The 27,918-nt window shown below is 43.5% G+C and overlaps 1 protein-coding gene across 1 annotated transcript; it reads left to right on the top strand.

The window, feature by feature from the left end:
* Positions 1-931: 931 nt before the first annotated feature.
* Positions 932-27,620, top strand: rexo5 (RNA exonuclease 5; the record flags this gene model as incomplete). Its single annotated transcript, XM_080722365.1, has 18 exons — positions 932-1,257; positions 2,218-2,344; positions 2,994-3,108; positions 5,042-5,152; positions 5,570-5,658; positions 6,326-6,441; positions 7,899-8,037; positions 9,492-9,586; positions 11,067-11,169; positions 14,827-14,936; positions 16,350-16,458; positions 20,728-20,850; positions 21,080-21,217; positions 21,813-21,905; positions 23,735-24,203; positions 25,999-26,174; positions 26,841-26,947; positions 27,528-27,620. 18 exons carry the CDS (start codon positions 932-934, stop codon positions 27,583-27,585), a joined length of 2,604 nt encoding a protein of 867 aa, XP_080578491.1. The 3' UTR covers positions 27,586-27,620.
* Positions 27,621-27,918: the final 298 nt, after the last annotated feature.

Genomic DNA, 27,918 nt, shown 5'->3' with positions numbered 1-27,918 from the left:
AGTACAATATCTACATCTGAGATGTTATGCAGTAGCTATAACTTCATAACAAATGGAACTACTCAATGAATTGAGTGATTGATTGATATAATGATTGAAGACTTTATTAGAACTTTGCATAGGAAAAGGTACATATTCATGACAGTACAGTTCACTGGTACAAGGTCAATTAAAAATGATAAACACTTCAAAAAAGGCGTGGGATTGTTTCAATTGAGATCCTTTTAAAAAACTCATATAACATTGAATGACAGACAGATAGAACACAGTACAAAGGCCATAGTGCTTTCTTTGGGTTAAATCCTATTAGCATACCTTGTATCTGAACTGTACTGTCTGTCATTTATTGTCTTTTCTTATAAGAATACATCAAAAAGTACAGTTGAAGTGCAGTACTAGAGTAGATTAATGTACTGTGCTTTTCACCACTGTCCACAAAAACACTACTGCTACTACAGTACATCCACTACAACTATTAAGTATGCTAAAGGAACAGTTGGCTAATTTGGCATTTGTTATTTTTTCATAAATGAACGCCCTACTTGATCATACTATGGCGTCACACAAAAGTATCAAAAGTAGCTGATCATCATTATTATTATTATTTATTTTGTATGATTATTGGGGGCTTGTATGCCTTTATTGATAGGACATTAGACTGACAGGAAATGAGAGAGATGGGGAGTGACACTTAACAAAGGTTTTCGGGAATGGGATTCGAACCCTGTTAGGCTGGCATTGCAGCCTAGGGTGCCCAGACCACCTCGCCGGCGTCCCAGGCCAGCAGACTCGTTTTGAGATTGTAGATCTTCTGCTAATTTTGAATCCTGAAGTAACATAATATGAGGTTTCCACCCGACAGAGACGATAATGTGTTCTTTGTTCCAGTGGATCCTTCAGGGTGATGATGGAACCAACGTCAGGCGACAGCATGAAGAGAAAGGACAGCGTGTTGTCCATTACATCACCAGAACCACCAACATGCTACAGCATGAAGAGAAAGGACCGCACGTTCACCGCATCACCAGAAAACATCAAGAAGTTGAAGACTGAAGAGCTGAACGGCATTAGCAGCAGCAGCAGCAGCAGCAGCAGTGGTGTGGTTGAATGTGAACATCTTCCTCCAGCCTCCTCCTCCTCCTCCCCGAGGATCTCTGTGCCGTTCAGCTTCCTCCAGGACTCCATGACACTGACGGACCTCACACAGCTGCTGCAGTTTGCAGCCCTGGGGAAAGGCTCTTGGCTGGAACGGCCCAGGTAGGAATCTGAAGGGCTGTCCATACTGTCTCCGACCACCAAACCTTTCGTCAGAAAGGACCGACTCTCCGACGTGCAGCTTTCAGAACTCTAATTAGGAGTAATGCTTTTCAGAAGTTGCGAGTGACGTCATTTTGTAGTTGAACCGGACCTTTCCGACCAAATGTTTGGTGGTCGGAGACAGTATGGACTTTTACATTTTACAATTGTTATTTGCATAATTGCAATAATCTTTTTTCCATGTTGAAAAATGTTCATTTATTTTCAAACATGTACTGTCAAAAATAGTTGGAATAGCTGATCTACAAGCTCATGTGTCACGATCGATAAAAAAAAAAAATATATATATCTCAACGGATACAGATGTTTTTATCATATCCACTATACTATTAGACGACAAACCATTAAAAAAAATCTAAAAATAATTTAGGGCTTTTTTATAATTTGTTTTATTTTATTATATATCAATATATAATTCATATATTTGTCACACCAAATTCAACATTGTTTTGGCCATTTTCTGCTATTTTATTAAGACTTAATAAAGACTTAATTTAAACATTAGTATTATAGATTTTAATGGATTAGCCCATTTAGGACAGGAATACCTTTTGGGGTTTTACCTTTCAAGATGGGAACCCCTTTTGGGGTTCTTGATGCTATTAATTACAGTACAGGTATATCAAATTTTTGAATAGATATTTTAAGTTTTTCAGAAAACTTAGGTCAGGATTTAGAAGCGTTTTAAAAATCTGCCTCAGTCCTACAAGGGTTAACTGTTGCACTCCTCAATGTGTGTGTGTGTGTGTGTCTGTCTGTCTGTCTGTCTGTCTGTCTGTCTGTCTGTCTGTCTGTCTGTCTGTCTGTCTGTCTGTCTGTCTGTCTGTCTGTGTGTGTGTGTGTGTGTGTGTGTGTGTGTGTGTGTGTGTGTGTGTGTGTGTGTGTGTGTGTGTGTGTCAGCTGGTGTCGTCTGAGTCACCAGAGGAGGCTGACAGGTGTCAACGTGGTGGTGGTTGACGGCCTGACGCAGAGTGACTTCTACAAACACTACGTCACCTTCCGCCACCTGAGGGCCAACTACAGTACTGTGAGTGACAGACAGATGCTGCTTGCTTGCCAAGAGATCCATTGTGGTTTTGCTCTTGTTAAAATGTAAATGTCCTAAGTTTTAATATCGCCACCACTTCAGAACCTGAATTGAGCCCTCTTTCCTCTTGGATCATTGGAAAGGGTCAAGAAGACTGCATTGTGCATTGTTCACGTACAAAGCAACATGTCTGCTAGTGTTCATGAGCCAGACGGACATATCGTACATTATTTGACTCTCAGTTATGCAGCTAATGTGCCCCAATTTGTAGCCTATTTCGGTTTTAAATAATGTTTTTCTTCAGAAATAGCAAATCTGCAAGCTCAACACAAGCTGTGAGCTAGTAGATTGTCTGTATTTTATTAAAAGGTTTTTCTAATTGTTTAGAACTGTTCAAATAAAATATCTTTCAAAACATTGGTAATGGGTGGTCTTGGTAATGTGTGGGCTGATCGGTATCAGACCCAAAGATCTGGCATCCGTCAGGCTCAGTTACCAGTTAACACATCTGAAAACACAGGCATAGCACCTGTATTTTGCCCATACTAACTAACTAATGCTTCAAACTAATGCATACATGCCTTTTTTATTTGCTCAACATTTTTCAGTTAATGCTCATCTTTGTTCTTTGTTTCTATTTATGTTTCAGAGGCTCAGCTTTACTCCAGCGTCCACCAACATAGCGTCTGGAATCTTCAGCTGTGAAGTGCCTGAATCGGACACAGTTTACAAAAGCCGCCAGGAAAGCAGTCACCTCAATCAAGGTGGGCATCTCTGAGTCATTATGTTTTAAATGTCTGGGTGCATTCCCATATCATGATGAGGCCATAAAGCAGGGGTCTTCAACATTTTCAGGCCAAGATGAAACAGGGTCCCCCTCAACCTTATCATAGATTCCATATAGTTTCATTGTTTGACAGCACAATCGTCAGTGTATTTTGGATTCATGTCAATTTGTGTTTTCAGATATTTAACCACTTGAGCTGTCAATACTTAAAGCTATACTGTGTAAGTTGCTCAACTAGTGGTCAGTAGCGTTATAGCAAACCGCGGTCGCGTCTGCTTTTTTCGGCCGTTTTTCGCCGCGGACCGGGCCTTCAGACCACCGCGTCCGCCTCGCCGGCTCGCCCGCCTCGCCACGCATCCGTGTCCCTCTGCGGACCGGCGTTGGGGAGTTGCAGGCTAGACTTCTAGACCAGCGTAAACAAAGCTGTTGAAGCAAGCTATTTCCTGAAGAGACGTAAGATGCACTGTGATTGGCCGGTAGTGTATCATGTGTGTATGATCTGCAATTTGATTGGCCAACGTATACGGATGATGCAGATGACGTCATTTTGCCGGGAAAAAAGTAGAAAACATATAAAGAAAAGGCTTTTGGGGCTGACATTAACGGAGTGGGGGTTCTAAAACTTTAGCGATTTAATAGTTAGGACAATTTTAAGATATGTTTTATAAAAAAAGTTACATAGTATAACTTTAATACACTTTGCCTTTCACTCTGTACTTAATCTGCTCTTTTCCCCCTCTACACCAAAGCTTTTTGCCAAAAATAGCCGATCTATGCTGGCGTTGTGAGCTTGTAGATCTGCTATTTTTGGCAAAAGTTCTCCGAATATGGACGCTAGGGTTCAAATAGTTCATATAAAAAAGGAGAAAAAAGGTTTCTATCACACAAAGATTGGAGGACCCCCTGTAGTAACTCTGAGGACCTCCCCTGTTGAAGACCCCTGCCATAAAGTAGTAAGAGTGTTAAATGGATCACAGTTGATAGAGTTCAAGCCAGTTGTGTGTTCATGGTAGTATCGGGGAATGCATCGCTGAAAATGAAACAGAGAGACAAAAAATCATGTTGAACCGACTGGTTTGTTTCTCGTGTCCACGGGAGGAGTTAGAACAGAGGCGCTGTGTCCTCCCAGTGAGGGCTCCTCACTGGCAGCTGAGCCAGCAGGGTACAATAGCAGTGGCAATACGTTGTGTGGGGAGGGTTAGTTGGCATAACGACTAAATTGGGAGGAAAAAAGGATTTATTAATTGGCTTCTCTAGAATGAGTCTCCACTCTGCTTTCTCCTGGTACCAGCAGGAGCAGTTGCTGTGTCGTTATGTTTTATGTATCCTTTCAGCCAGCTTTTACGTATATTTATATCTATCTGGAAACTGCCAGTCTGGCACTGCCCAATCAATGGGCTCTGTCCTGGGTTTCCAGAAGGTGGCGTACCTGTTTCCTGTTTCGGTGCAACCAATCAACTTTGGTTCAGCAGCAATCACTCAGTTGAGCCAACAAAATCCATCAATCAAATGACATACAGTAGTTATCAGAAACATGAAACCAAGTGTGCCACCTTCTGGTGGAACCCCAGAACTACAGTTACTGTATAGAGGGTATGCCCATGCATACAGTGAATAGTGAAAAGGAAAATCGAGTGGCAAAGTGAGTTTAATGCAATCACATAGGACTTTTCTTTGTGAATGTATGGGCTGTCAAGGCCAGAACATATTTTATTTTGCCACTCAGTAGGCCTTCCCGCATAACTTGCGGGTATGATGATGATGTCACGCGCTCTATACACAATCTTACTACCATCTTCCTGCCCCAACTCCAACTTGTGCATTCAGAAATTGCCTAGCGTAGCGTACTGTGCATGCCTCTGCTGTGTGTGTGTGTTGTGTGTACTGATTGAATGTGTGCTCTGCTGCAGCGGTGCCTGGCTGGCACCCAGTGATCAGGAGGTTTGGAACAAAGAGCAGAGGACTGACAGCCTACACTCTGACACAGGAAGAGATGATCAAGAAACACTTCCCTGTCAAAGGTCAGTCTCTGTCTGCCTCTCTGCCTTTGTTGGTCTCTCTCCCTCCCTCTGTTAAACACTTAGTTGCAGCCTACCATCCCTATTTGGGGATTCCCCTCCCAAATTAAAAATGTTCAAGATTCAAAACATTTGGGAAAATAACAGATCTACAAGCAGTTGTACACTGCAGTTGTGTTAGTTATATTGTATTAACATGCTATACTATACGAATACGGATTGTTTAAAATAACATTGTATGTTCACTCAAAGAATGTTATGGATTTCATCTTCAAGTGGTTTATTTCTCTCTACTGTATATTCGTGTCTGATCTCTCCGTACAGGTGGAAGAAGGAGATTAGATCAATGCTTATAATTGGAACTTTTGAAGTAGAAATATTATATTTATATATTCTCTCTCATCTGGTCTGGTGTGTCAGGTCTGCCAGGCTTCGAGGGCTTTGCCTGTACGGACTGCGCTGAACACATCACAGACAACAGTCCACTGTACGGCCTGGACTGTGAGATGGTGAGGTGTGCTCCACAATCCCGAATTCCTAACCACCTTAAGGACGTTCCTGATTTCTTTTAAATGTTTGAATAGGGCTTAAGTGGTTAAATAAAACATAGTTATGTTTTTTCTATCTATAAAAGTTTTCTTGTTTATTTACTTGCTTATAAGTTAATTGTTAATCAAAGTTTTTTGTTTTTCTTCAAATTAATTCAAACCAAAGTTCTTTTCAAATGAATTCAAACATTTTGCACCTTCTAACAATATCTAGTTCAAAACATCTGTATTTGGTCTAGGACAGTGGTTTAGTCAGTTTAAATTATTGTTAAACATCTGCATTAATTAATGCACACTATTAAAGAATCTTTTGCTTGTTATCTCTCTTATGGTACCACATCAATACAGCATGAAATTTAGGACAAAATCTTATCCAACGATAACAACATATTGTACGTTATGGCTCTGAGAGGCTATATCTCATCAAATGGTGGCCCCTGGCTCAAATGCTGAATAAATAATGAACCTTGATAAGAAAAAGGTTGAAAACCACTGGTCTTGGACTCTCCAAAATCGTGATCGGATAAAAGAAAATCTGGTTGGGGTTTTAATTCCGCGGCGTCTGATTATATTTTTTGTGTTTCCAAACGGCTGATTGAAATGTGCGGGGCGATGCTGTGTGTTCCAGTGTCTGACGGAGAAGGGCTACGAGCTGACACGCGTCTCCCTGGTGGGAGGCGATGGGAGATGCTTGCTGGACGACCTGGTCAAGCCTCAGAACCGCATCCTCAACTACCTCACCAGGTACTGTACGCACGCACGCACGCACGCACGCACGCACGCACGCACACGCACACGCAGGCGCACGCATGCACATGCGAGAGGAGTGGCTTTGAGCGGCTTTGAGCTTTTGGCTGGAGCGCGCTAAAGGGAGCGAGTCGCCGGGTCGAGCGCTGCGGAGTCCGCTTGAGCCGACTCAGCGCTGTCCGAGTTACGTCCTAGGGACAGAATTAACCCGGGTCGGATCCACTCCTCACCACACACACACACACACACACGCACGCACGCACACAGGCGCACACACACACACACACACACACACACACACACACACACACACACACACACACACACACTCAAAACCTCCGACAGAAAAGTTGTGTGACAAATTTAAACCTTTTGTTGCTTGCACAAGCATAGACAATCACACATTAGACTCAAGTATAGAGACAATCACACACACAATTACGGACACACAAACAACAATACGGTATAATCAAACACACAGACACATGCATGGAGACAATCACACAAAGAACATACATGTATTGTACACTCTCTTCCACAGTGATAGATCACTATCAAAACCTCCACAGGCTGTCCGTGAGTGAGTCCGTCAGTCACACGTCACACGTCACACTCTTGCCCTGCTCATATCTCCGCAACCGTTGCCCCGATCCATGCCAAATTTTGCACACACACTCCTTACCTGCCAAACTACAACCTCCAAGGACCCCCGGAGCTCCAGGGACCCCCAGGTCCCTGGGGGACCCCCAGATGTAAAAAATGACCAAATGTGCTAAACTGACCAAATGACCACCCCAACGGGGCTGCTCACAGGGAATTCCCGGGGACCACCGACTCCTGGTGCTCCAGAACGGATGCAAAAGTGGTGGCGCCCCCAGTGGAGGACCCCCTACACTGCAGCTCACATAAAATGCCGTAACTCCGGCTAGGAGCGACCGGGACAGCCGGGGCCGGTACCTATTCGTCCGCCTTGGCGGCGCGGAGACCCCACCCCTCATTTCTCACATGGCCCTCTTCTAGTGCCACCATGAGGCCGATTCTTGCAAAACACATTTTTGGACACTGCTCCTACAATTTTTGCCCTAAAATCACGCAAATCGGTACACAGTATGTCTACAGTCTACACTCATCCCATCAACATGAATCTCTCCCATATAGCGCCACCTCCAGGCCGATTTTTAAAAACACATTTTTGGACACTGCTCCTACAGATTTTGCCCTAAAATCCAAACATCACTACACAGTATGTCTACACTCATGTCATCAACATGGATCAGGAAGATTTTGGCAAAACAAATTTTTGCCCTATTTGTGGAGATAAGTGACCTACGGTCGCTTATCTCCCGATTAGGGAGTCTTACTGGTATAGTGGTAATCATGAGCCTAATGTTGACAGATAAGAGCATATCTGGTGCATATCTGTGCTAACATTCATTTATATCTACTACCGATAGGTTCTCTGGCATCACCGCAGCCATGCTGCGACCCATCACCACCACCCTGCGAGAGGTCCAGGCCAAGGTCAGAGAGCTGCTGCCGCCGGACGCGGTTCTGGTGGGCCATTCACTGGAAAACGACCTGGTGGCTCTCAATGTGAGTGACTGGAGACAGTTTTCTAGGTACCTGTACCTGTACCTGTATCCCATAACCCCGGAGGGTCGTTGGGGCACCACAGACGATCTGCTGACCAGTTTTCTAGGGCTAGGCAATTAACCAAAAATGTTAAGTTCTTAACCCATTTAGGCCTGACCTAAGTTTTCTGAAAAACAATATTATTCAAAAATGTGCCTACAAAAACAAATATGTTGCTACATAAATGTACATATACTGTAATACACAAAAATGTGTTCCTGGCCTGAATGGGTTTTGAGTGTGTTTTCCAATATCTGGGAACAATTATAAACAATACACTCACATTTCAGACCAGTGCAGGGCAGGCGACATTTATAAAAAGTAACTCTTCTATCTTCCCTGGAGATTGAGGAGCTTTAGTGCTAGTACAAACACTGACCATGGTCTATCACTGAGAGAGTTCTCATGTTTTAACGTCATCTCTTGGTACAGTATACAGGGAACCTCTCGGCTAGCGATAGGAACAAGCTGACCCAGGCCAGTAAGATCATAGGAGTCAAACAAATGAACAGACTTCAGGACATACACAATCTCTCCATTACAAAAATATAAATAAAAAAGGCAATTCAGGTCTATAATGACCCTACCCATGCCTTCATCCATTATATGAGCTGCTTCTTTCAAGCAGGAGGCCAGGTCAGTGTTCTGCCAAAAAAATAAGCAACCAGTTCCACAAAAAACAAGCCCAAAAGAAGCCACTATAGCAGTAAGTTACACAAGCACTTTGGTTTAAACATACAGTATATGCATCGTTTATTTTTCAAAACATCTTGGGGAAAAATACATTTTAAAAAATGAGTGTGGGGGTCCCTGGCACAACATATTTTTTTAGATTCATCATAATCACAAACAAATACAATAATAATACAATAACTTGCATATAAGTCCTTATAATAAGTACTTATATATTAATCTGGGGATCCTTCACATGACAATGTTTGAGAATCACTGGTTTAAACAACATTTAGGAAGTGAGCCCCAATAAGCAACTACACTTATGTAACAAACTACAGAAAAAAACCCAGCCCAAAGTCGCTTAAAATAAGCAGACATGGCAACACTGCGTAGGGTCCCACTACCTAAAAGAAACATACAAGAACTCATGTTGTGCTGCGGATATTATAAACAAGAACATTATAAAATAACCCCCCCACCTAACTACCACAGCCCATGATCAATCACTGTTGCTGTTAGGGGAAGTATTTTTGCATTTCATTGCATTTTATGCATTTTACAAAACAGTTGCCAGAGCGCCAAAGTCAAATGTCCATTTTATGTCAAAATGTAATGGATAGTAACGTTTTCTTTGTTCTTTATCATTCATGAACTAATATGTATTGTGAGCTTATAGACATAGAAGGGTCAGATCCACTGTTGTAAGTGTGCTTGTGTTGTGCTGTCTCTCTCTCTCTCAGCTCATCCATCCTCATGTCATCGACACCTCGCTGCTCTACAGGAAAGAGTTTGGACAGAAGTTTAAGCTCAAGGTCCTGGCTGAGGTCGTTCTCCAGTAAGATCCTTCCTCTCTCTCTCCCTCTGCCCCTTATTGTCACGCACGCACGCACGCACACACACACACACACACACACACACACACACACACACACACACACACACACACACACACACACACACACACACACACACACACACACACACACTAGGGATGGGACGATAATCGGTAAAAAACACTCACAATAATCGTATTGTGGGGATTTAAATGTATCGTGAAATTATCCTCCGTCATGCACTGGGATCAATTCACCTTTTATTTGCTGAGCTGCATATCCGGTACCATTTAAATCCTCTGTGGGAAAACGGATCAGGAAATAACGTACTTGATACGGTCTTTTTTTTTACTCTCTACCAAATCTCTTTGGCAAAAAAAAAAAAGAATGCTATTTTGTGGCAATTGTTCCGCCCCAGGATAATGGATGTTGGGTATATTTTTATTATAATATCGTAAATCGCAATTTTTTGGTCACAATAGTCGTGACATGACATTTTCATATCGTCCCATCTCAAGCACATTCATCTTTACGGCGTACAGTAGCTCTACTGTGTGTCTGTCTGCCTGTGTGTCTTTCTGTGTGTCCAGAGCTAATCTCACAAACCATTGGACCGAGCACCACATTTCTTGTGCTCACTGCCAGCAGCAGGCCACACAATTACTAATGTACTAAAGTTTTTTATTTTTGTATTAGTTTATTTTTTCACACAGTCATATCACGCTGTTGGGCAGAAATCGTGTCAACTTTTTTTTCCTCGTTCGTAAAGTAATGCCTCACTTAATCGTACTACAGTGTGTCACAAAAGTAGCAAAAATAGCTGATGTACAAGCTCACAACGCATTGCGATGTGACACATTTTTTAGCTCGTAGATCAGCTATTTCCGCTTGAAATACATTTTAAAGGGACGCAATATTAGAAATATTGAACCAACGAAAAGTATTAACCTTGGCTTAAATTGAGAGGGAAGTTCTGACGTCACTCGTTCATCCCCCGGTTCCCAAAAGTAATTTCTCTGTGTTGAATAACCTCGGGTCATCTTAGATTGAGCTGTCTCTGCAATATTGTCAGTGAGGTGGCTCTGTATAGTGACTGTGCCCATTGGGGACCAGGTTATTTTTTTATTGTTTCCTGAAAAGTAACAGTTATCCCCCTTACAGCGCCAATATTGAATGCCGAGCTCCATGATTGGATTTGAACCCCTTGTGCCACACAACTCTCTCTTTGTTTCTGCCGCCTTGTACGTCCAAAACTCTTAATAAAAAGAACCTGTGGTCCAGTGGATCCAACGTGGTTATTATTTAGTCCCAAGTTAATGCTTTTCATTGGTTAAATATTCATAAAAGACTTCAAGTAGACTTGAAGAAGACCTCTGGGTCCCAACTGCAGCTTGTGTGCTGCAGTTGCAGGCCAGTTTGGAGCATTTGAAGGTGAGTTGCAAGCCTAACTTTGTGATAATGTGTTTGTCCTCCCTGCCTCAGGAAGCAGATCCAGAGTGATGAGAGGATAGGTCACGACCCCACGGAGGACGCTGCGGCAGCCCTGGAGCTGGCGCAGTATTTTATTAAAACAGGACCTCAACAGGTAAATAATAATATACCGTACACACACACACACACACACACACACACACACACACACACACACACACACACACACCACTAAAGTCTATAGCAGACTCATAAAAAATTAGTCGACGAAAAGGACTTGCCGAACTGAAGAAAGTTTTCTACCGCCTCAGAACTTGGATGTGAGTTCTGAAACGGCAGACACCCACCCAACCCTCTCAGTATTACTATTCTGCCTGGATGTCTGCTGTCTGCTTTCATCAATCTCCGACTCACTCCGACGTGCCTCGAGATTTTGCCATTTACGGGGACAGACACAGTATGTCATGCGTGTGTTATCTCACTCTCTCAAGTACGTTGCCATCTGGTCGAGTGGTGTGTGTTGTATAATGTATTAATTAATGAGTATTATTGACGCAGACAAGTGCTTCAGTAGACTTTATGATGCTCTGATTGGCGTGGCAATAAGGGACAATATAGACCATCTGTATCTGGAGTGGTGTTAGCAATTGTTTTTATTCATCAGATATATAAGATACAGTACATACAGTATATATTCAAGACACAACTTAAAACTAACATAACAAAAGATCCAAGAAAATGAACTACGCAAACCCACTCACCCACCCTTCCCACCCAGGACCAACGATGCAAACACCATGCATACCTGTGCCTAGGGCTGTCACGATTAGGACTTTCTCCAGACGATTAATCGTCATACAAATAATCGGCGATTGACGAATATCGTCTTTTTCCCCCCCTTCTTTTTATGCCACTATGATAATAGGCTTTGAGCTCATACTCATACTGTACCTTAATGAAGAGCAATTTAATTGCTTTTTAAACCTCAGTTCAGTGGTGTAAACTGTAAAGTAACTATTAAGTACATTTACTTGCTAACTTTAGCCCTATTTTATACCGTAGCTATTTGAAAATAGCCGATCTACAAGCTCACAACGCGCCGCGGTGCGTTGTGAAAATAGCCGATCTACAAGCTCACAGCGCGTCGCGGTGCGTTGTAAAAATAGCCGATCTACATGCTCACAAGGCGTCGCGTTGCATTGTGAAAATAGCAGACAACTGCAAAAATAGCCGACAGCTGAAAATAGCGACAGTAGCCAATTATGTTTATCACGACACGATCCAACATCTATAGCTAGTCGCCGTCTGTGTGTAATCATCATCATCATCATCCTCCACAGCAGAGCAGCAGTGCTAAGCTAAGCTGCAGTAAAGGCATTGACTCCAGTCCTCTGTGTTGAAACGAAAGTGAACGCCTTTTTCTGTATCGTATCAAAAGGAATATAGTCCTGGGATGTGTATGGTACATGTGTCTGTTCCGACCGTCTGGAAAAAGTAATTGATCGAATCGGTTGAAACAAACTTTTTAAGCATTTTTAGTTAGCCAGCCAGCCTGCCTGTGCTGTGTGACGGCAGTGCGTTGTGTTGACTGACTGAGGAGGAGTCGAGACCAGCATTGAGCGTTCACGGGTCCCCGTGGCAACAAGGAGGAGGCACATTAAAGAATGCAAGTGTTGACGTGAAGTTTAACTTGTTTAAGAATGGTTTTATTAAAACTCACTACTTTTGAAATTAAATGAGATAATTGACGATAATCGCGAATATGAAAAATATTCGCGAATATGAAAAATAATCGCGAATATGACGATTATGTATTAATCATGACTGCCCTACCTGTGCCAAGTTGCTACCACTGTAAGGACAGCCTAAATCATGTTCTAACTCATTCGCTTCTTTTAAAAAATCTCTTTGAAGTTCCAGGATGCCACAAGTCTCCATAGACTTCCATGTAATTCATAGTGCACGGATTATGCAGCCCATGCATAGATCATGCACTATGTGTGTGCACGCTGTTCATAGCTTTAAAAAAAATCCGCTTGGAAATCCGTTCAGGCACTATATAGCAGCCATTATATGTTTTCTTGTGTAAACATGGCTGCCATGTTTGAAAGATGGGGTTGTATGGGGGTGAAACATGCAATTTCGTGATTGTGATCATGCCTAGTTTTTGGAGCGGTGAAAGCGCTCCCAATAGACAGGTATGTCCGTGGGTATGTGGGTGGCTGGCTGGCTGGCCGTGTCCGTCCGTCCGTAGCCTGGCAATACCTTGAGTGGCCACACACAACACACTAGTTAAAGGAGGGGCGCTGTTTTGTGCACACACACACACACACACACACACACACACACACACACACACACACACACACACACACACAGGGTATAGCTGCTCAGATTCACCGCTCCACTTCGAACCGAGGTTTGATTTTTTTCAAAAATATGGGATAACTCGGGAAACTCGTGGTAAAGCAGTCAATTAGTTAAGCTTATCGGCTGTGCCAGAGCATAATGACATTTTTCTCACTCACTCTATATTATCTTGCTGACAGTTCTAGATTTCTATACAGTAGGAGCGAGATCATTTAGCGACCTACAACCGGGTCTTGACGTGGTCGGTAGTTTTCAGCGACCGGGTCGCTAAATCGAGCGACCGGGTCGCTAAATCGAGCGACCGGGTCGCTAAATCACCGACCGCGCCGCTAAATCGACCGACCCGGTCGCTAAATCTACCGACCTGCCTGCAGTTTTAGGTCGGTAGATTTAGCGACCCGGTTGGTACATCTAGTGACCCGGTCGGAAGATTTTGCGCCCCAGTCGGTCGATTTAGCGACCCGGTCGCTCGCTTTAGCGGCGCAGTCGGTGATTTAGCGACGCAGTCGGTGATTTAGCGACCCGGTCGGGAGGTTGCGTGGCAGGTTAGCCTAACTGAGGTAAGGTTACTGAGGTTAGGGTTAGGGTTAGGGTTAGGGTTAGGGTTAGGGTTAGTAGCCCGGTGGTCGGTGGAAGCGACCACCGGTCGGTGGATTTACCTACCCGGTCGCTGGATTAGCGTCCCGGTCGGTGGAATTAGCGTCCCGGTCGGTGGAATTAGCGACCCGGTCGGTGGTTTTAGCGTCCCGGTCGGTGGTTTTAACGTCCCGGTCGGTCGATTTAGCGACCCGGTCGGTGGTTTTAGCGTCCCGGTCGGTGGTTTTAGCGTCCCGGTCGGTGGTTCTAGCGTCCCGGTCGGTGGTTTTACCGTCCCAGTCGGTCGATTAAGCGACCCGGTCGCTGAAAACTACAGACCACGTCGCGACCCGGTTTTAGGTCGTTAAATGATCTCGCCCTCTCTCTTTCTATATCCCAAAAAGTTAGAGCCCATTGGTGAAATGTTAAGGTATGGTTTCCACCTCATAGCCACTATCTTCTTAGCTGCTAAAAAATGTATGCCCTACTTTATCATTACTGCAGTGTCACTCAAAAGCATCAAAAGTAGCATGATTGTTTGAGCTTAATGATCTGCTCCGATATGAATAATACATTACATTTGTTATCGGACAAGAGAAGGATTATCTGCAGCCAAACTTTCAACAAAAAAGTCCCATGCCGGCAAGATTGCGGAAATATCCAACAGTATAAATCACGAGCGCGTCGAGTTGAGTGTCAATCACACACGCAATAGCTGAATGGCTAGACAGGCCACCTGGGAAACGGAACGTCCCACATTCTATTCCTGGTCCCCGGCAATGTGTCGAAGTGAGAAAGACACTTGACAAAAGACACTCCCACCCCTTTTTGGAAATAAAATGGCATCTTCTGTGTTGACTGGCAGGTTTTGGAGCGCCACCTGGAGGAGTTGTGGGGAATTTGTCAGACCGTTGGCAACGAGGATGCTGTCGGTGCCTCCACACCCACACCCACCCTACCTCCACTCAGTAACAGGTATGGTCTTCCTAAACAGTGGATCGTGGACACATTTTTAAGGTCCTTTTATTAAATTTGTTATTATGATTTCAAAAACAACAAAGAAGCAAAAAAGATTTTTATGAATTCAAAAACAAATTATTTTTCTTTCCAGTAATTACATGAAGAAATAAAAGGAAAATGAAAGAAATTCTGTAAATTAGAAAACACATGTTTAAATGTTTTAAGTAGTGAAAATACTGTCGCCTACAAGCTCACAACGTGGTACGAAGCAACGCGTTGTGAGTATGTAGATCAGCTATTTTTCGTCTTAATTCCTCTTTTGGGTCTTGAGCTAAAAAGTTTGGAAACCACTACTCCATAGCACTGGTTCTCAACATTTCTGATCTCCTGCACCCAAAGTGCAAGAACAAGGTTTGGGTTGTTTAGTCGGTTACCTTGCCATGATGTAACTCCAAAAGTGGGCATGAAATAAAAAGTAATTTCTCCATTGACTAGAGAAAATATACGCCTCATTGACTTACATTATACTCTCTGGTCTGGAGGCTCTTTTTCGACGAATGCAAACCAAGCTGATTCTGACAGTATATAACATCACAACTTTTGGGCAAGCAAAGTTGGCAATTTATCTAACTATGAAAGAAAACATGGATGAGGGCAGAGGTGTGACCGTTTAGCAGCTTTCAAGAACTTATTTACTATGGAAAAATGGGGGACTATGAAGGCGTAACCTTTTCTGTAAAAGATCCGGGAATCGCTTTTGCAGTTTTGTTCTAAATAAAAATGTTTGAGAGTGAGGGAGGGGGAGTTAGAGCGAGAGAGAGAGAAAGAGAAAGTCCACGTGCTGTAGGTGCGTGCTGCGTGTTGTCCTCAGGCTCAGGCTCAGCAGGGGAAATTACGTTCTCTACATATTCACATCTTGCTAAAGTATAGATATAAGCTTATTGCGGGAGAGTGCGGGAGAGTGCGGGATTTTGCGGCGCCCGCCGATTTCATTTTGACCGCATGTCCCCGCCCGTGGGGATTAAAATATCTCCTGTGCCGCAATATATGGCGACGGGTCCTGCAGGTCCCGCGGGAGTGCGCTCCCGCTGCAGGCCTCTACTGGGAACCTTCCGGGTTCCCAAGCGGCCGCTCTACCTCCTGAGTCACTGACGTCCCTAGTCTGTGATTGATTGTTTGAATGAACTAATGTAGCAAACATTCTTATGAATAAATGAATGGTTAAAAATAACTCTCTCTCTCTCTCTCTCTCTCTCTTTCTTTCTTTCTTTCTCTCTCTTTCTCTTTTTCTCTCTTTTTTTCTCTCTTTCTTTCTTTCTCTCTCTCTCTCTCTCTCTCTCTCTCTCTCTCTCTCTCTCTTTTTCTCTCTTTTTTTCTCTCTCTCTTTCTTTCTCTCTCTCTCTCTCTCTCTCTCTCTCTCTCTCTCAGGTTTGAGGATGTGTTGCGGAGGTCTGGACAGTCGGTATCGTACCTGGGGAAGCGTGCTGACATCAGCTTAGCTCTGTCCAATCAGCAGTGGCACAGCTCTGACAGAGAGGTGAGTTGTGTTTGGGTATAGACTTACTAGAGCAAGGGTTCCCAAAAGCTTTCAGGCCGCGACCGACCGCCTCACAAAAATATATAATTATATTGAACCTGGGGACCGCCACCAATTCCTGACAAGCACTTGAAATTGTAGGCATTTACATTTAGTTTGACTGGGTTCCACAGATAAACATTTTGAAAATAGCGCCGTGAGCTTGTAGATCGTCTCTTTTCACAGTATTTGCCTCTTTCTTACGTAATGTCTGATAATTCGGCCAATTTGGTGTTAAAAAGATCTTAAAAGTCATGAAATTGTAACTTAACCCTTTTAGTGCCTATCCCGAACTAGTTCGGGATATTCGGGATCAAAAACAATTTTTTATTTGCTTTTTATTTACTTACCCCGAGCTGCTTGGAGCAACGTGGGTGGTCCCGGCTCGCCCAGCGCTCACCAACGAGAGACGCTAGATGCTCCGACGATTTATTCCATTGAAAATGGTTTAAAATAAAGTTTAGACCCCCCCCAATGTTCACCAAATGTTCATTGTAGGCGGCGCGACGTATTCCAGGGTGCCTATCCCGAACATGTCCGGGATATTTAATAAAATGAATTATTTTATCGGAGGCCTCAACGAAGCCCCGGTCTAGACGTCCATCCTTGGCCGGGACTTAGACTCGGCCATCCACGGGCCGTATTCGCGCTAACGGCCGAATCGCGCCGCCCACTCCAATAATAAATCACATCTTTAGACAGGATTTTCTCCGGATTGTGTCCCCAGACCCAAAGAGAAAGTTTTTTGCGGCTGAAATAGCTTTAGATCGGGCTTCTAAATGGGTTAGCATTTTGGCTACGTGTCAGCTAGCTTCCTCCTCTGGACACCCATAGGATTGACCGGAGTGAAAACAAAAGCCAGTTGGGAGAGGGTCGACGAAAGCTATAAAGAAGGTCAATGGAGAAATTTCTGGCACTCTAGCACCCCTTGTGGCCGGATGGCACTGTATGAGTTAAGAAATGTGCAGATACCTGGTAGGCATATACACCTATTATACTGTATGTTGGTTCGTTTAATGTTGAGTGAGAAAACAATGCTGCACAGTAAGTTAATCTTCTAGGGACCCCCCAGTTTAGGGACCACTGGTTTAGAGTTGAGGTGAAATCAACTCCTTTTCTTAATGTCTTTCCTGTTATGCCCACATGCACCACTTCCTCTCTTTCTTTCTCTGGTCTTGTTAGTAGTTTGAGGGTAAAACCTCTGATAACGTACCCAGTGCTGTGTTCTTTCCAGACAGAGGCGTAATGTATGTGGGTTGGCAAATAATAAACAGCCATAGCCCCATTTCTAAATAGCAAAAATAGTGGATCTCGAGCTCTCAACACGTTGCCAAGCGACGCGTTGATTGATAGTGTAATTGAGTGGTTGCATACAATAAAGCACTTATCTAAATCATAACTCATGTCACATGTAGATGAAAGGGCATCGATTGCTTTGCTGATTAACTCCATTTACTGCTATTTAAAACGTCGCTGAACTAATGAACCGCCAGGTCTTCCTTACCTACCTGTGCACGGATCATGTACCAGGCGTGTTAAGACCCGATCAGCTTTCAAATAAAAAAATCCTATCGAAAATAGTCCTTTCTGTCGCCGAGCAGTACTGCTTCATGTTTACATGCAAGCAAATGGAAGCAGCGATATGGTCCCGCGTGGGCACGTGTGCGAAATACGTGCACGATGTGTGCCTGGATCATGTACCAGGCGTGTTAACTCATTGAGTGCCAATCCCGAACTAGTTCGGCTTTATTAGCGTATCGTAGAGTGCCGATCCCGAACAAGTTCGGCTTTAAAAAAAATAAAAAAAAAAAAATTTTGAAAATTTTTTTTTTGAATTTTTTTTTTTTTTTTTTGGACCCCATCAAATCTGGTGAACATGATTTCAATCGCGATTTTGCATGTTCCACCCCCATACAACCCCATCTAACATACAGGGCAGCCATTTTTGTTTACATTACATGTAAAACATAATGGCGATTATCTCAAGAATGCCTGAACGGATTTCCAATCGGATTTTTTTGTTTGAAAGCTGTGAACAAACTGCACAAATCGACTCCAATGCAATCCAGGATTGCATTGGATTTTTTAGAGCTCATTCTTCTCTGTTTTTTTCCCATGCATGAGGTGTGCAAGGTTAATCATGGCTAAGTTGACGAAAATAAGGCTTCTAAAATGCTTGGTAGCCAATAGCTAACTTCAAGCTAACTTCATCCTCTTCCTGTACATGCACAAAGGAAAGTGTTCAGGCAAGTCATGGCTCCAGGGCTTGGGCATGCATTACCAGCATATCTCTATTATTCTCTGGTCACTGGGCGCCCTCTAGTGGTGATAGGCTGGCACTCAATGAGTTAAGAGCCGATCACAGCTTCCAAATACAAAAATCCGATTGAAAAAAGACCTTTCTGTCGCTGCGCAGCATCTGTTAGTGTTACAATGTAAGCTAATGGAAGTTGCTATATGGTCCCGCCTCCCGACCGGATACCGAAACCTGATCCGGTCGAAAACCGGAAATACAGGAGGAAACAGTTCTCTGAGGGGCCTTTCCAGTCTGGATCGGCGAACAACAGTGATCATACTTTTAATTGTTACATAACGATTGAAGCATATTAAATCTTTGGTTTCCTTGGGCGCAGCAGAGGGGTACAGCTGCGTTTCTTCGGTTTCATCGGGGATAGCAGTAAATTAGTTAATCTGCTAAAACAATTCAGAGTTAAGTTATATATTGGCAGAGTATATGCTGATCTATCAAGATATGTCAATATGGCACATCATCATGAAACATAATGTAATGTTGTCCATATTCTGTCATTCTTATCAAGGAAAAGTCAATACTGCACATGATATCCTCCAAATGAACCCGACGGGTTCTTTTGGTTCCATTTGTACACTGTCAGAGTTAAGGGGAAACCCTTTGAACTGTAAACGTTTGAGAAACACTGACTTAGATAATAAAGGTCAGAAGTATTATAATAGTTATTAAAGTTAGAATGAACAGTTGCTGCCAGAGGGCAGCAGTTCAAAGAGTTAGCGGTGCCTGGGATGTGTGGAGTCCCTGGTGACTGTTAGTGGCTCTGCTGAGATGGCAAGGACGTGGCAACGTCCTCCAGGGATGTCAGGGAGCAGCCGGTGATTTGCACTACACACACAGGCAACGCGGCAACAACACATGCCGTTGCCACAGGCGAAATGGCCACTACTGTACTAGCACGTTGTCTGTAATGCATTATTGTTCATGTTTTTACAAAGGGTTTAGCCCATACGACGATGATGGCAATCATACCTCATCCATTTCTTTCATACTGTGCAGACAGATTGTTTGTGCGTCCTGATCTTGCACCAGATAGAGACCGTTCCCTCAAATGACACCATGATCACACAGATCATCATGCTGTTGTCCCTCTCCCTCCCCATCTCCCCTGGCATGGGAACTGAAATAGATTTATAAAGATTACATTTAAATATAGATATAGATATTAGTATTATTGTTTACTATATTTGTATATATATTTTAAACGTTATCAGTCCTCAGTAGCGACCGATATGTAGTACAGTAATCATCATTGGTAGTTGAACAGGCTTAGAGGGTATGTGTGTGACATCACTGTTGCTGGAAGTTATGTGGGAAAGCCTACTGAATGGCAAAAAACGAATTTCTGCCATTGACAGCCCATACATCCAAACAGAAAAGTCCTTTCTGATTGCATTAAACAAAGTTAATTGCGGCTGTACTGAAAGCTTGAATTATCCTTTCTATCTGCAAAGTTTTTGTTACTTTGAAAATCTACCATAGACATGTTATGAGCTACTTTCTGTCAAGACATTCTGTGCAGGGGATTATTTTTTTTTATAGTTTGGAAGCGCTCGTTTTCAACAACACACCATCCTGCTTCCTCCTGCATTATGTGCAATTTGGAAACAGGTGGTATGCAGTGCCGTTAAGTGATTTGCAACTAGCACTTCCAAACTCCAATGCTCCATGCCGCTCAATGTTTTGCCACTCTAGATTAGGGGGGCGGGTCCCAGTGGACGTGCATACCCTCTATACTGTATATCAGAGGGGGACAAATGATTATCTAAATATTGAAACAAGCAACTTGTTCACCAAAAATGTTCACCTTAGCCTATGACATGCCTGAAAATAGTGCTGCCTGGTTTAAAGTGTCTCATGTTCCATCTGTCGTTGTCTCACCTGGTTTTAAGTGTCTCATGTCCCCTCTGTGGTTGTTTCAGATGCTGTGGTCTTTCAAGAGGAAGACAACGTGTCCGTCCTTCTCTGTTCTCCACTTCTCATCTTTCTCAGATCACCTGAACACTTCCTTCCTCCTCCACCAGGAGGAGCAGCGCCACCACACGGTCAGTCCTTCTACCAAAAATCAAACCATGTTTGAAGTATGAGCGGTGGTGGATGTGAGCACTGTGCAGTTCATTTAGAAGTTACGTTTCCTAACTAATCTGTGTGTGTGTGTGTGTGTGTGTGTGTGTGTGTGTGTGTGTGTGTGTGTGTGTGTGTGTGTGTGTGTGTGTGTGTGTGTGTGTGTGTGTGTGTGTGTGTGTGTGTGTGTGTGTGTGTGTGTGTGTGTAGGTGTGTGCACGTCTCAGGGAGATGTGCGTAGTGTTTGCGGGGTCGTTCCCGGCAGGCTACAGCGAGCGAGACGTGAAGAGGTTGTTCCGCCGCTGCGGAGCCGTGCGGAAAATCCGAATGCTGAACACCACTCTTAGAGTAAGTTGCATCCTCTCTGTCGAAAACGTACAATTGTAAAAATAGCTGATCTACAATCTTGCATCGTGTCGCTACTTTTGTGTGACTTGTATGTCTTATATGATGAAGTAAGGTATTCATTTACGAAAATAAATAAATAAGCAAAACATGAAGATACAAGATTAGACAGCAACGATGTGATATACAGATCCATCTAAAAAGAAAAAGAATATTGTTTAAATTACGTTTTATTGAAACTTTCATATATTTCTTGAAACTTTCATATATTCTAGATACTGTACATTGAAGATTTAGTGAATTATTCCAAACCTTTTTTTGTTAAAATGTTGTCATACAGCTCATGAATATCAAACGTCCATATTTCAAAATATTACAATATGACACAAGACCACTCAAAACAAGGATTTATAATAGGGAAATGTCAACCTTCTTAAGTCAGAGTAGCTTGAAGGTCCAGTGGGAGGTTTCAGCAGTCAGTTATGTTTTGGGGGGCTATGGCATCTGCAATGCAATATATGCAATATTAATTTCTTTTAGATGGCTCTGTATACCCTATAATAGTATAGACGTTTAAAAACTGAACTTCTCTTTCCAGCTTCATGCAGAAATAGAGTTTAAGCTGCTGGAAGGGGCAGAGCTGGCTGTACAGACTCTGAATGGACTCAGTGTGCATGGACACTGCATAAAGGTACAACAACACGTCTTTCTAACTTCTGTCCTTTCATCCTTTGCGTTTGGTCCCTCGCTCTGTGTCCTCCCTCTCCCTCTTTGAAGTGAGACACTGACGGATGGTTCACTGAGCGGATCGTATCATTCAGAGCAGCACTGTCAGCGGACGTCCCCTCCGGCGGGACGGGGTCCAGTTTGGAGCAGGAATCCGATTCCTGTGATCTTGTCTTCCTTCAAGTTTCATTGTTTCACACAAGGGACATCGAATTGAATATACCCTAGGGAAACGAAATGTCTTTATCTGATGGATGGATGAATAGCCTCGCGTCACCAGACTGTCCACCGCAGATGAAAGCCTGGTATTGGTTCTAAAACTAAACTAGCCGTGTGATCCGGTGAAACAAACAAAATAAAATAAATAACATTGTGGTTTGAGTGGTTGGTTTCTGTTGGGGTCGCAATGTTTTTATTCCCCACATACAGTAACTGTAATACGAATTGTTTAGTCTCGCTAGTCACACTGAATAGATAATGGACATAACAAGCCGTTATTATACCAAAGGAAGCAAAGCGATTATACCAAACTAAACACGTTAATTTAAACTAGGGGTATCATTTTGGAGGTGCACGGCACCATGGTTCCGGTCGCTTGATGATGTAAAGTTATTTTCTCTCCGACCAGATCAGAAACTTGAAAATGGTATTGATCCCAGACGTGCAATCAGAGCGATGGTCACAGAGTTACGGCCATTTGAAGTTGTTAAACACTGCTGTACTGGCCCATACGTGTGCATTTTAGTCTTTTGGGTGAGACTATTTTCATGGGAGACCTGTGAACAGCGTTTGTGCCAAGTTTGGTGCAGATTGTATTGGAGCAACTAGGTGGAAATCTTCAATATAGGAGGATTATCTCCTAGGTTCTACCAGCATTAAAATCCCCCCCAAATGGCTCTGAACTTTTCAAAGCAATCATGAAAACCAGAGACTGACAGACAGACAGATGCTTTTAGAATTTCCATCCATCTATTATCTAGTGCTTTTGTCTCCTTTGTTCCTCGTCTTTGCTCTTTCTAAATTGCCCTTTGATGGCTTTGAACTTGTCATTGGTACAGAAACAGCAGAGCACTCACCCACTGCATGTGAAGATAATAATTCATGAAGTTGTCTAACCACTTTCCACTTGGCATCCCTAATTGTCTCTGCCAGGCCGAAAAGCATGGTAGAGACTACGTTTTGCACCCTGTCTTTCCGTCCGTCCGTGTGTCCGTCTGCGAACAGCTAATCTCCAGCACCGTTACGCTGTTCATAGCCAAACTGTGCACATACACTCCCTGGATGCCAGAGCAGAACCTCTGCTCGAATCTTTCAGATTGGCCTGTTATAGCGCCACCAGGAGGCAGGTGTTTTTGCTAAACACATTTCTCGACTGTACTCCTACGGATTTTGACCAAATATCACGTTTCTCTGTAGTCATTGAACCAATCCCAGTCCCAACAAAACACATGAGATGATATCATAAAAAAAACAGATCTCCATTTGTTTCCTGTAAAATCTTTTCACAGAAACACCTTTTGTGTTTGTCAAAACAGGTGCATTTTCATTTTGTCATAACTAGCAAATGCATGGCCCAAACAACTAGCTATCAAAAAATAGAAAGATATTCTGTGACAACTTGAAAGGTAAGGAAAAACAAAAAATAGCTGACCCCAGCCAGCTATTTTTCGTTAGTGGCCATGGTTTGGTTAATTATTCTAGGCAGTGAATGAGTTAAGTACTCGTAAAAAAAAAGGTATCGAGCATCCCTACTTACGTGGTTAACCTGTTAATGTCCATGTGTACCACATGTAGGTCCAGAGGCCTTGTCACGAGTCGATGTTGGACCTGAGCGTGACCGTGGAGGCTCTGCGAGACGACCCTCTGAACAGCCACCTGCTGTACGTCGTTGCACAGAGGCCCGACGCCGACGGCCACGCGATGGCCAAGGCCAACGGACACATATCGCCCGATAATATCACTGCTGTGATGAAAGCCACCAACGGCTTCCAGCAGCAAGGTCTAATAGCAGGTGGCTCCGTGTCACCCGAACTCTGTTCAGAGCAACTATGTACTGTGAACGGGACCGGTGTTGGAACCAAGACGGCGAGAACAACTTTGGGCCAGTTTCCCCACCACCACCACACCACCGCCTCCACCTCCTCCCACTCCGGGACGTCTGAGGAGGACCAACTCAGAGAGGTGTTCGGTCGCTTCGGCGCCGTGAAGAGCATCCTCCTGCCCGCAAAGCCTTCTGGGAAACGTGCCAGACATGCGTACATAAGTGAGTCTAAAAACACCATGGCCTCTGCGCCATTAGTGCCCATACCGTACCCTAGGTGGAGGTTGGCAAAAGGGCCTCTGTGTGGAGTTAGCGTGTTCCCCCCCCTCTCTCCCCTAGGGCAGTGGTTCTCAACCTGTGGGTCGGGACCCCCAAGGGGGTCACCAAATTATTTTGGGGGGTCCCCAGATGATTAACTTAATGTGCAATGTTGTTTTCTCAACAGTAAATAAACCGACATTACGTTTAAGTGTAGTCTATAGAGGGTATCTGCACATTTCTAAAGTGTCAATTTGAGGACTTTTTAATACCTCTAAAACGACAAATTAAACATTGGCCAAATTGTGAAATATTATTTTTTAATACCTCTAAAACGACAAATTAAACATTGGCCAAGTTGTGAAATATTAGAGGCAGAAATTGTGAAAATAGCCGATCTACATGCTCACAACGCCTCGCCTCGTTGTGAGCATGTAGATCTGCTATTTTCACAATAGAACCGTGTTATACAAAATGTAATGCCTCCACTTTTGCTCGTCAGGGTGGGGGGGGGGGGGGTCCCCAGTTAAAATACGATTATTTTGGGGGTCACAGCCTGAAAAGGTTGAGAACCACTGGGTACCCTCACAAAAACATGCAGTAATCCTGGTCTCTATACTGCCTCACCTTGGCCAGCCTGGGTGCCTGATGTAGGGGAAAGGAACTGGTTGGAATAACGTTTTCCTTCCTCGCCCTACAGTACGTCCGGGGAAGCTCCCCCCTGTCAGGTGATAAGAAGCAGCCTCTCACTCCTCATGCATTGAAGGAAGCGTGAGCTCAGTCCGGGGCCCTCCCCAGTTTGGCAGAGGGAGAGCAGAGCCCAGGATTACAGCTTAGGCATTATTGGCACTGGGTGAAAAATGTGTTACAAAATCGTGGGATAAAAATTGTCACATTTAGATTATCTTTGGGTATATCTTTCACCAGTTTAAACACATCTGTGTCATTTTAGATTTTAGCTACAGTATATATATATATCGTCTCTGTCGGCTTGAAAGCTTGTATGTCCAAAACTGTTACTTTCCAGGATTCAAATCCAAAAATAGCCAAGAAAATAGCAGGTCGACAAGCTCTTACATTGTTACATCTGCTATTTTTGGTACTTCTGTGTGACACTGTATGATCAAGTGGGGTCGTTAACTCATACAGTGCCAAACGACTTTTAGATCAACTTTCTCACTATGGACTTCCCTGCCAGACGACTTAAATCGACTTTTACTTAGAAAAAAAACAAAACAAAATTTTTTTTTTCAAAACATTTTTTTTTCAAAAAAAAATGTTTGGACCCCATTAAATCTAGTAAACATGATTTCAATCGCGATTTTGCATGTTCCACCCCCATACAACCCCATCTTTCATACAGGATAGCCATCTTTGCTTACATAACATGTAAAACATAATGGCTATTATCTCAAGAATGCCTGAACGGATTTCCAATCTGTTTTTTTTGTTTGAAAGCTGTGAACAGCCTGCACAAACATGGTGCATGATCTGTGCATGGGCGTGCATGATCTGTGCACTATAAATTACATGGAAGTCTATGGAGAGGGCTGGCAGGGAGAACCCAAAGAAGGCATATTTAATTGGCAGTAACTGCATGTATGAAAAAACACAAAAAGTTAAAAACTGGAGATAAGAGGTTTCTGCCCGACAGCAACGACATATCGGCCTCGGGTCATAACGTGGGTCTCTTGTGGTGTGTGTGTGTGTGTGTGTGTGTGTGTGTGTGCGTGCGTGCGTGCGTGTGTGTGTGAGACAGAGTTTGAGAGTTCCGAGGGCATGCAGGCTGCTCTCCGCTCCTCCCAGGTGCTGTGGAAGCAGAGGTACCTGGTGTGTCCGTCCCTGACTCCTCCTCACCTGCGGTCCTGGGCTCCCCGCAGCGCCGCTCCGTCAGGCTGCGAGGGGGAACCGCTCATGCGCGACAGCAGCTCTCAGGTGAGATTCACCGTGGCATCGTTCGCATGAAGGGTTGGGATCTTTGGGATTTTAACAATTACGATTCCTTAATTTAAGACCGGGAACGCATCTGTGTCACGTAACCACTTTAACCATTATTTTTTATACTTTGGATATTCAAAAATCGCAGATATACAAGCTCATAGCGAAGAACCGAGTGCCACACTATGAGCTTGTAGATCTGCTATTTTGAAGAAAAAAAACTGAACATTTTTTGCAAATCTTTGAATATAATCTTTTAAAGCGATTCTTTTTTAACTCAAATCTTTGCTTCTGGGAGGTCCCTGGAACTGGGTCAAATACATTATAATTCTAGGGGTCTTTGACATTAAATGTTTGAGTAGAACAGATAAAGAGGCCTTTTTAGGTATTTTTCAGGTCTTAATGGGTGTCATGATTTTAAATTCCCCAAAAACTCAACTTTGAACATTCAGTGGATGTTCTGTGGTCTTGAGGTTTTCTGAATGATTAGGCTCAGAAAAGTGAAATGATTAATGTACAAATGTGTACCATTTTGTGTGCGTGTGTGTGTGTGTGTGTGTGTGTGTGTGTGTGTGTGTGTGTGTGTGTGTGTGTGTGTTTGTGTGCGTGGGTGCATGCGTGTGTGCGTGCGTGCGTGCGTGCGTGGATCTGTGTGTCCACCAGGAAACGACAGAACGCGCTGTAAGGAAGTTGGACCACCGCCTGGGGAAGCTTTTCAGATGCCTTCCAGACTCCTCCCTCTCTGTTGTTGTGCTGCCCGGACACGTCAGGTGAACAGTCTGTTTCTGGGTACACCTGTTTATGAACATGTCAGGTTTCTGGGTACACCTGTTTATGAACATGTCAGGTTTCTGGGTACACCTGTTTATGAACATGTCAGGTTTCTGGGTACACCTGTTTATGAACATGTCAGGTTTCTGGGTACACCTGTTTATGAACATGTCAGGTTTCTGGGTACACCTGTTTATGAACATGTCAGGTTTCTGGGTACACCTGTTTATGGCATGAAGGGTAGAAAGGCTGTTGTTGTCCGCCAGCGTTAGATCTTTCTTTAACTTTCTTAACGATATATCGTCCACTATTTAACTTTTTTGACAACTCCTGTATAGGCCCATTATGCAGCCAATATTTCCCTGCTTTCAACCCCGATCTACAAGCTCGGAACACGTCGCAACACGTTGTGAGCTTGTAGATCGGCTATAATTATGGCGGGTGTTTTTTATCGCAATAAACGATATCGATTATCGTCCCATGGCTATCTATGGCACCTGTGGACTTGCATCACGGCACACACTTTGAGAAACCCTGCATTAAAACATGTCCTTCTCCTTCCTCTTCTCTCGTGCACAGCTCCAGTGGCCAGCTGCCAGGCCTATGCTTCATGGAGGTCAAAGCAGCGTCATCATGAAGACTGTTTTATGCTCCGTAGCAGTAGTGATTCTCAAACCTCTTCATGTCAAGGACCCCCAGATTAATGCATATTCGTCCACGGACCCCCTTCTGAAAATATATATATTTTTTGGTTAAAACAAACTTTTTATCTAGGGCGTGGTGGGAGTCCCTCTTTTGCAGGTCTTTCAGTCCGAGTGTATCAAAAAAGCACCTCAGAACCGTTGCATTTTTTCCATTTGGATGCATGGTTAAAATGCATTGGATTTGGTGTGCAAGGCTGTGCGGAATCCACATTGTGGATCCGAAAAGGAGTCATAAAAGGAGTCAATGAGGTTTTACCACATGCAAC

The sequence above is a fragment of the Nannobrachium achirus genome, assembly GCF_963921795.1.
Source record: "Nannobrachium achirus genome assembly, chromosome: 3".
Lineage (NCBI taxonomy): Eukaryota > Metazoa > Chordata > Actinopteri > Myctophiformes > Myctophidae > Nannobrachium > Nannobrachium achirus.
Note: the sequence above shows the minus strand (reverse complement) of the source record. Positions and strands in the feature narration are given on the sequence as shown.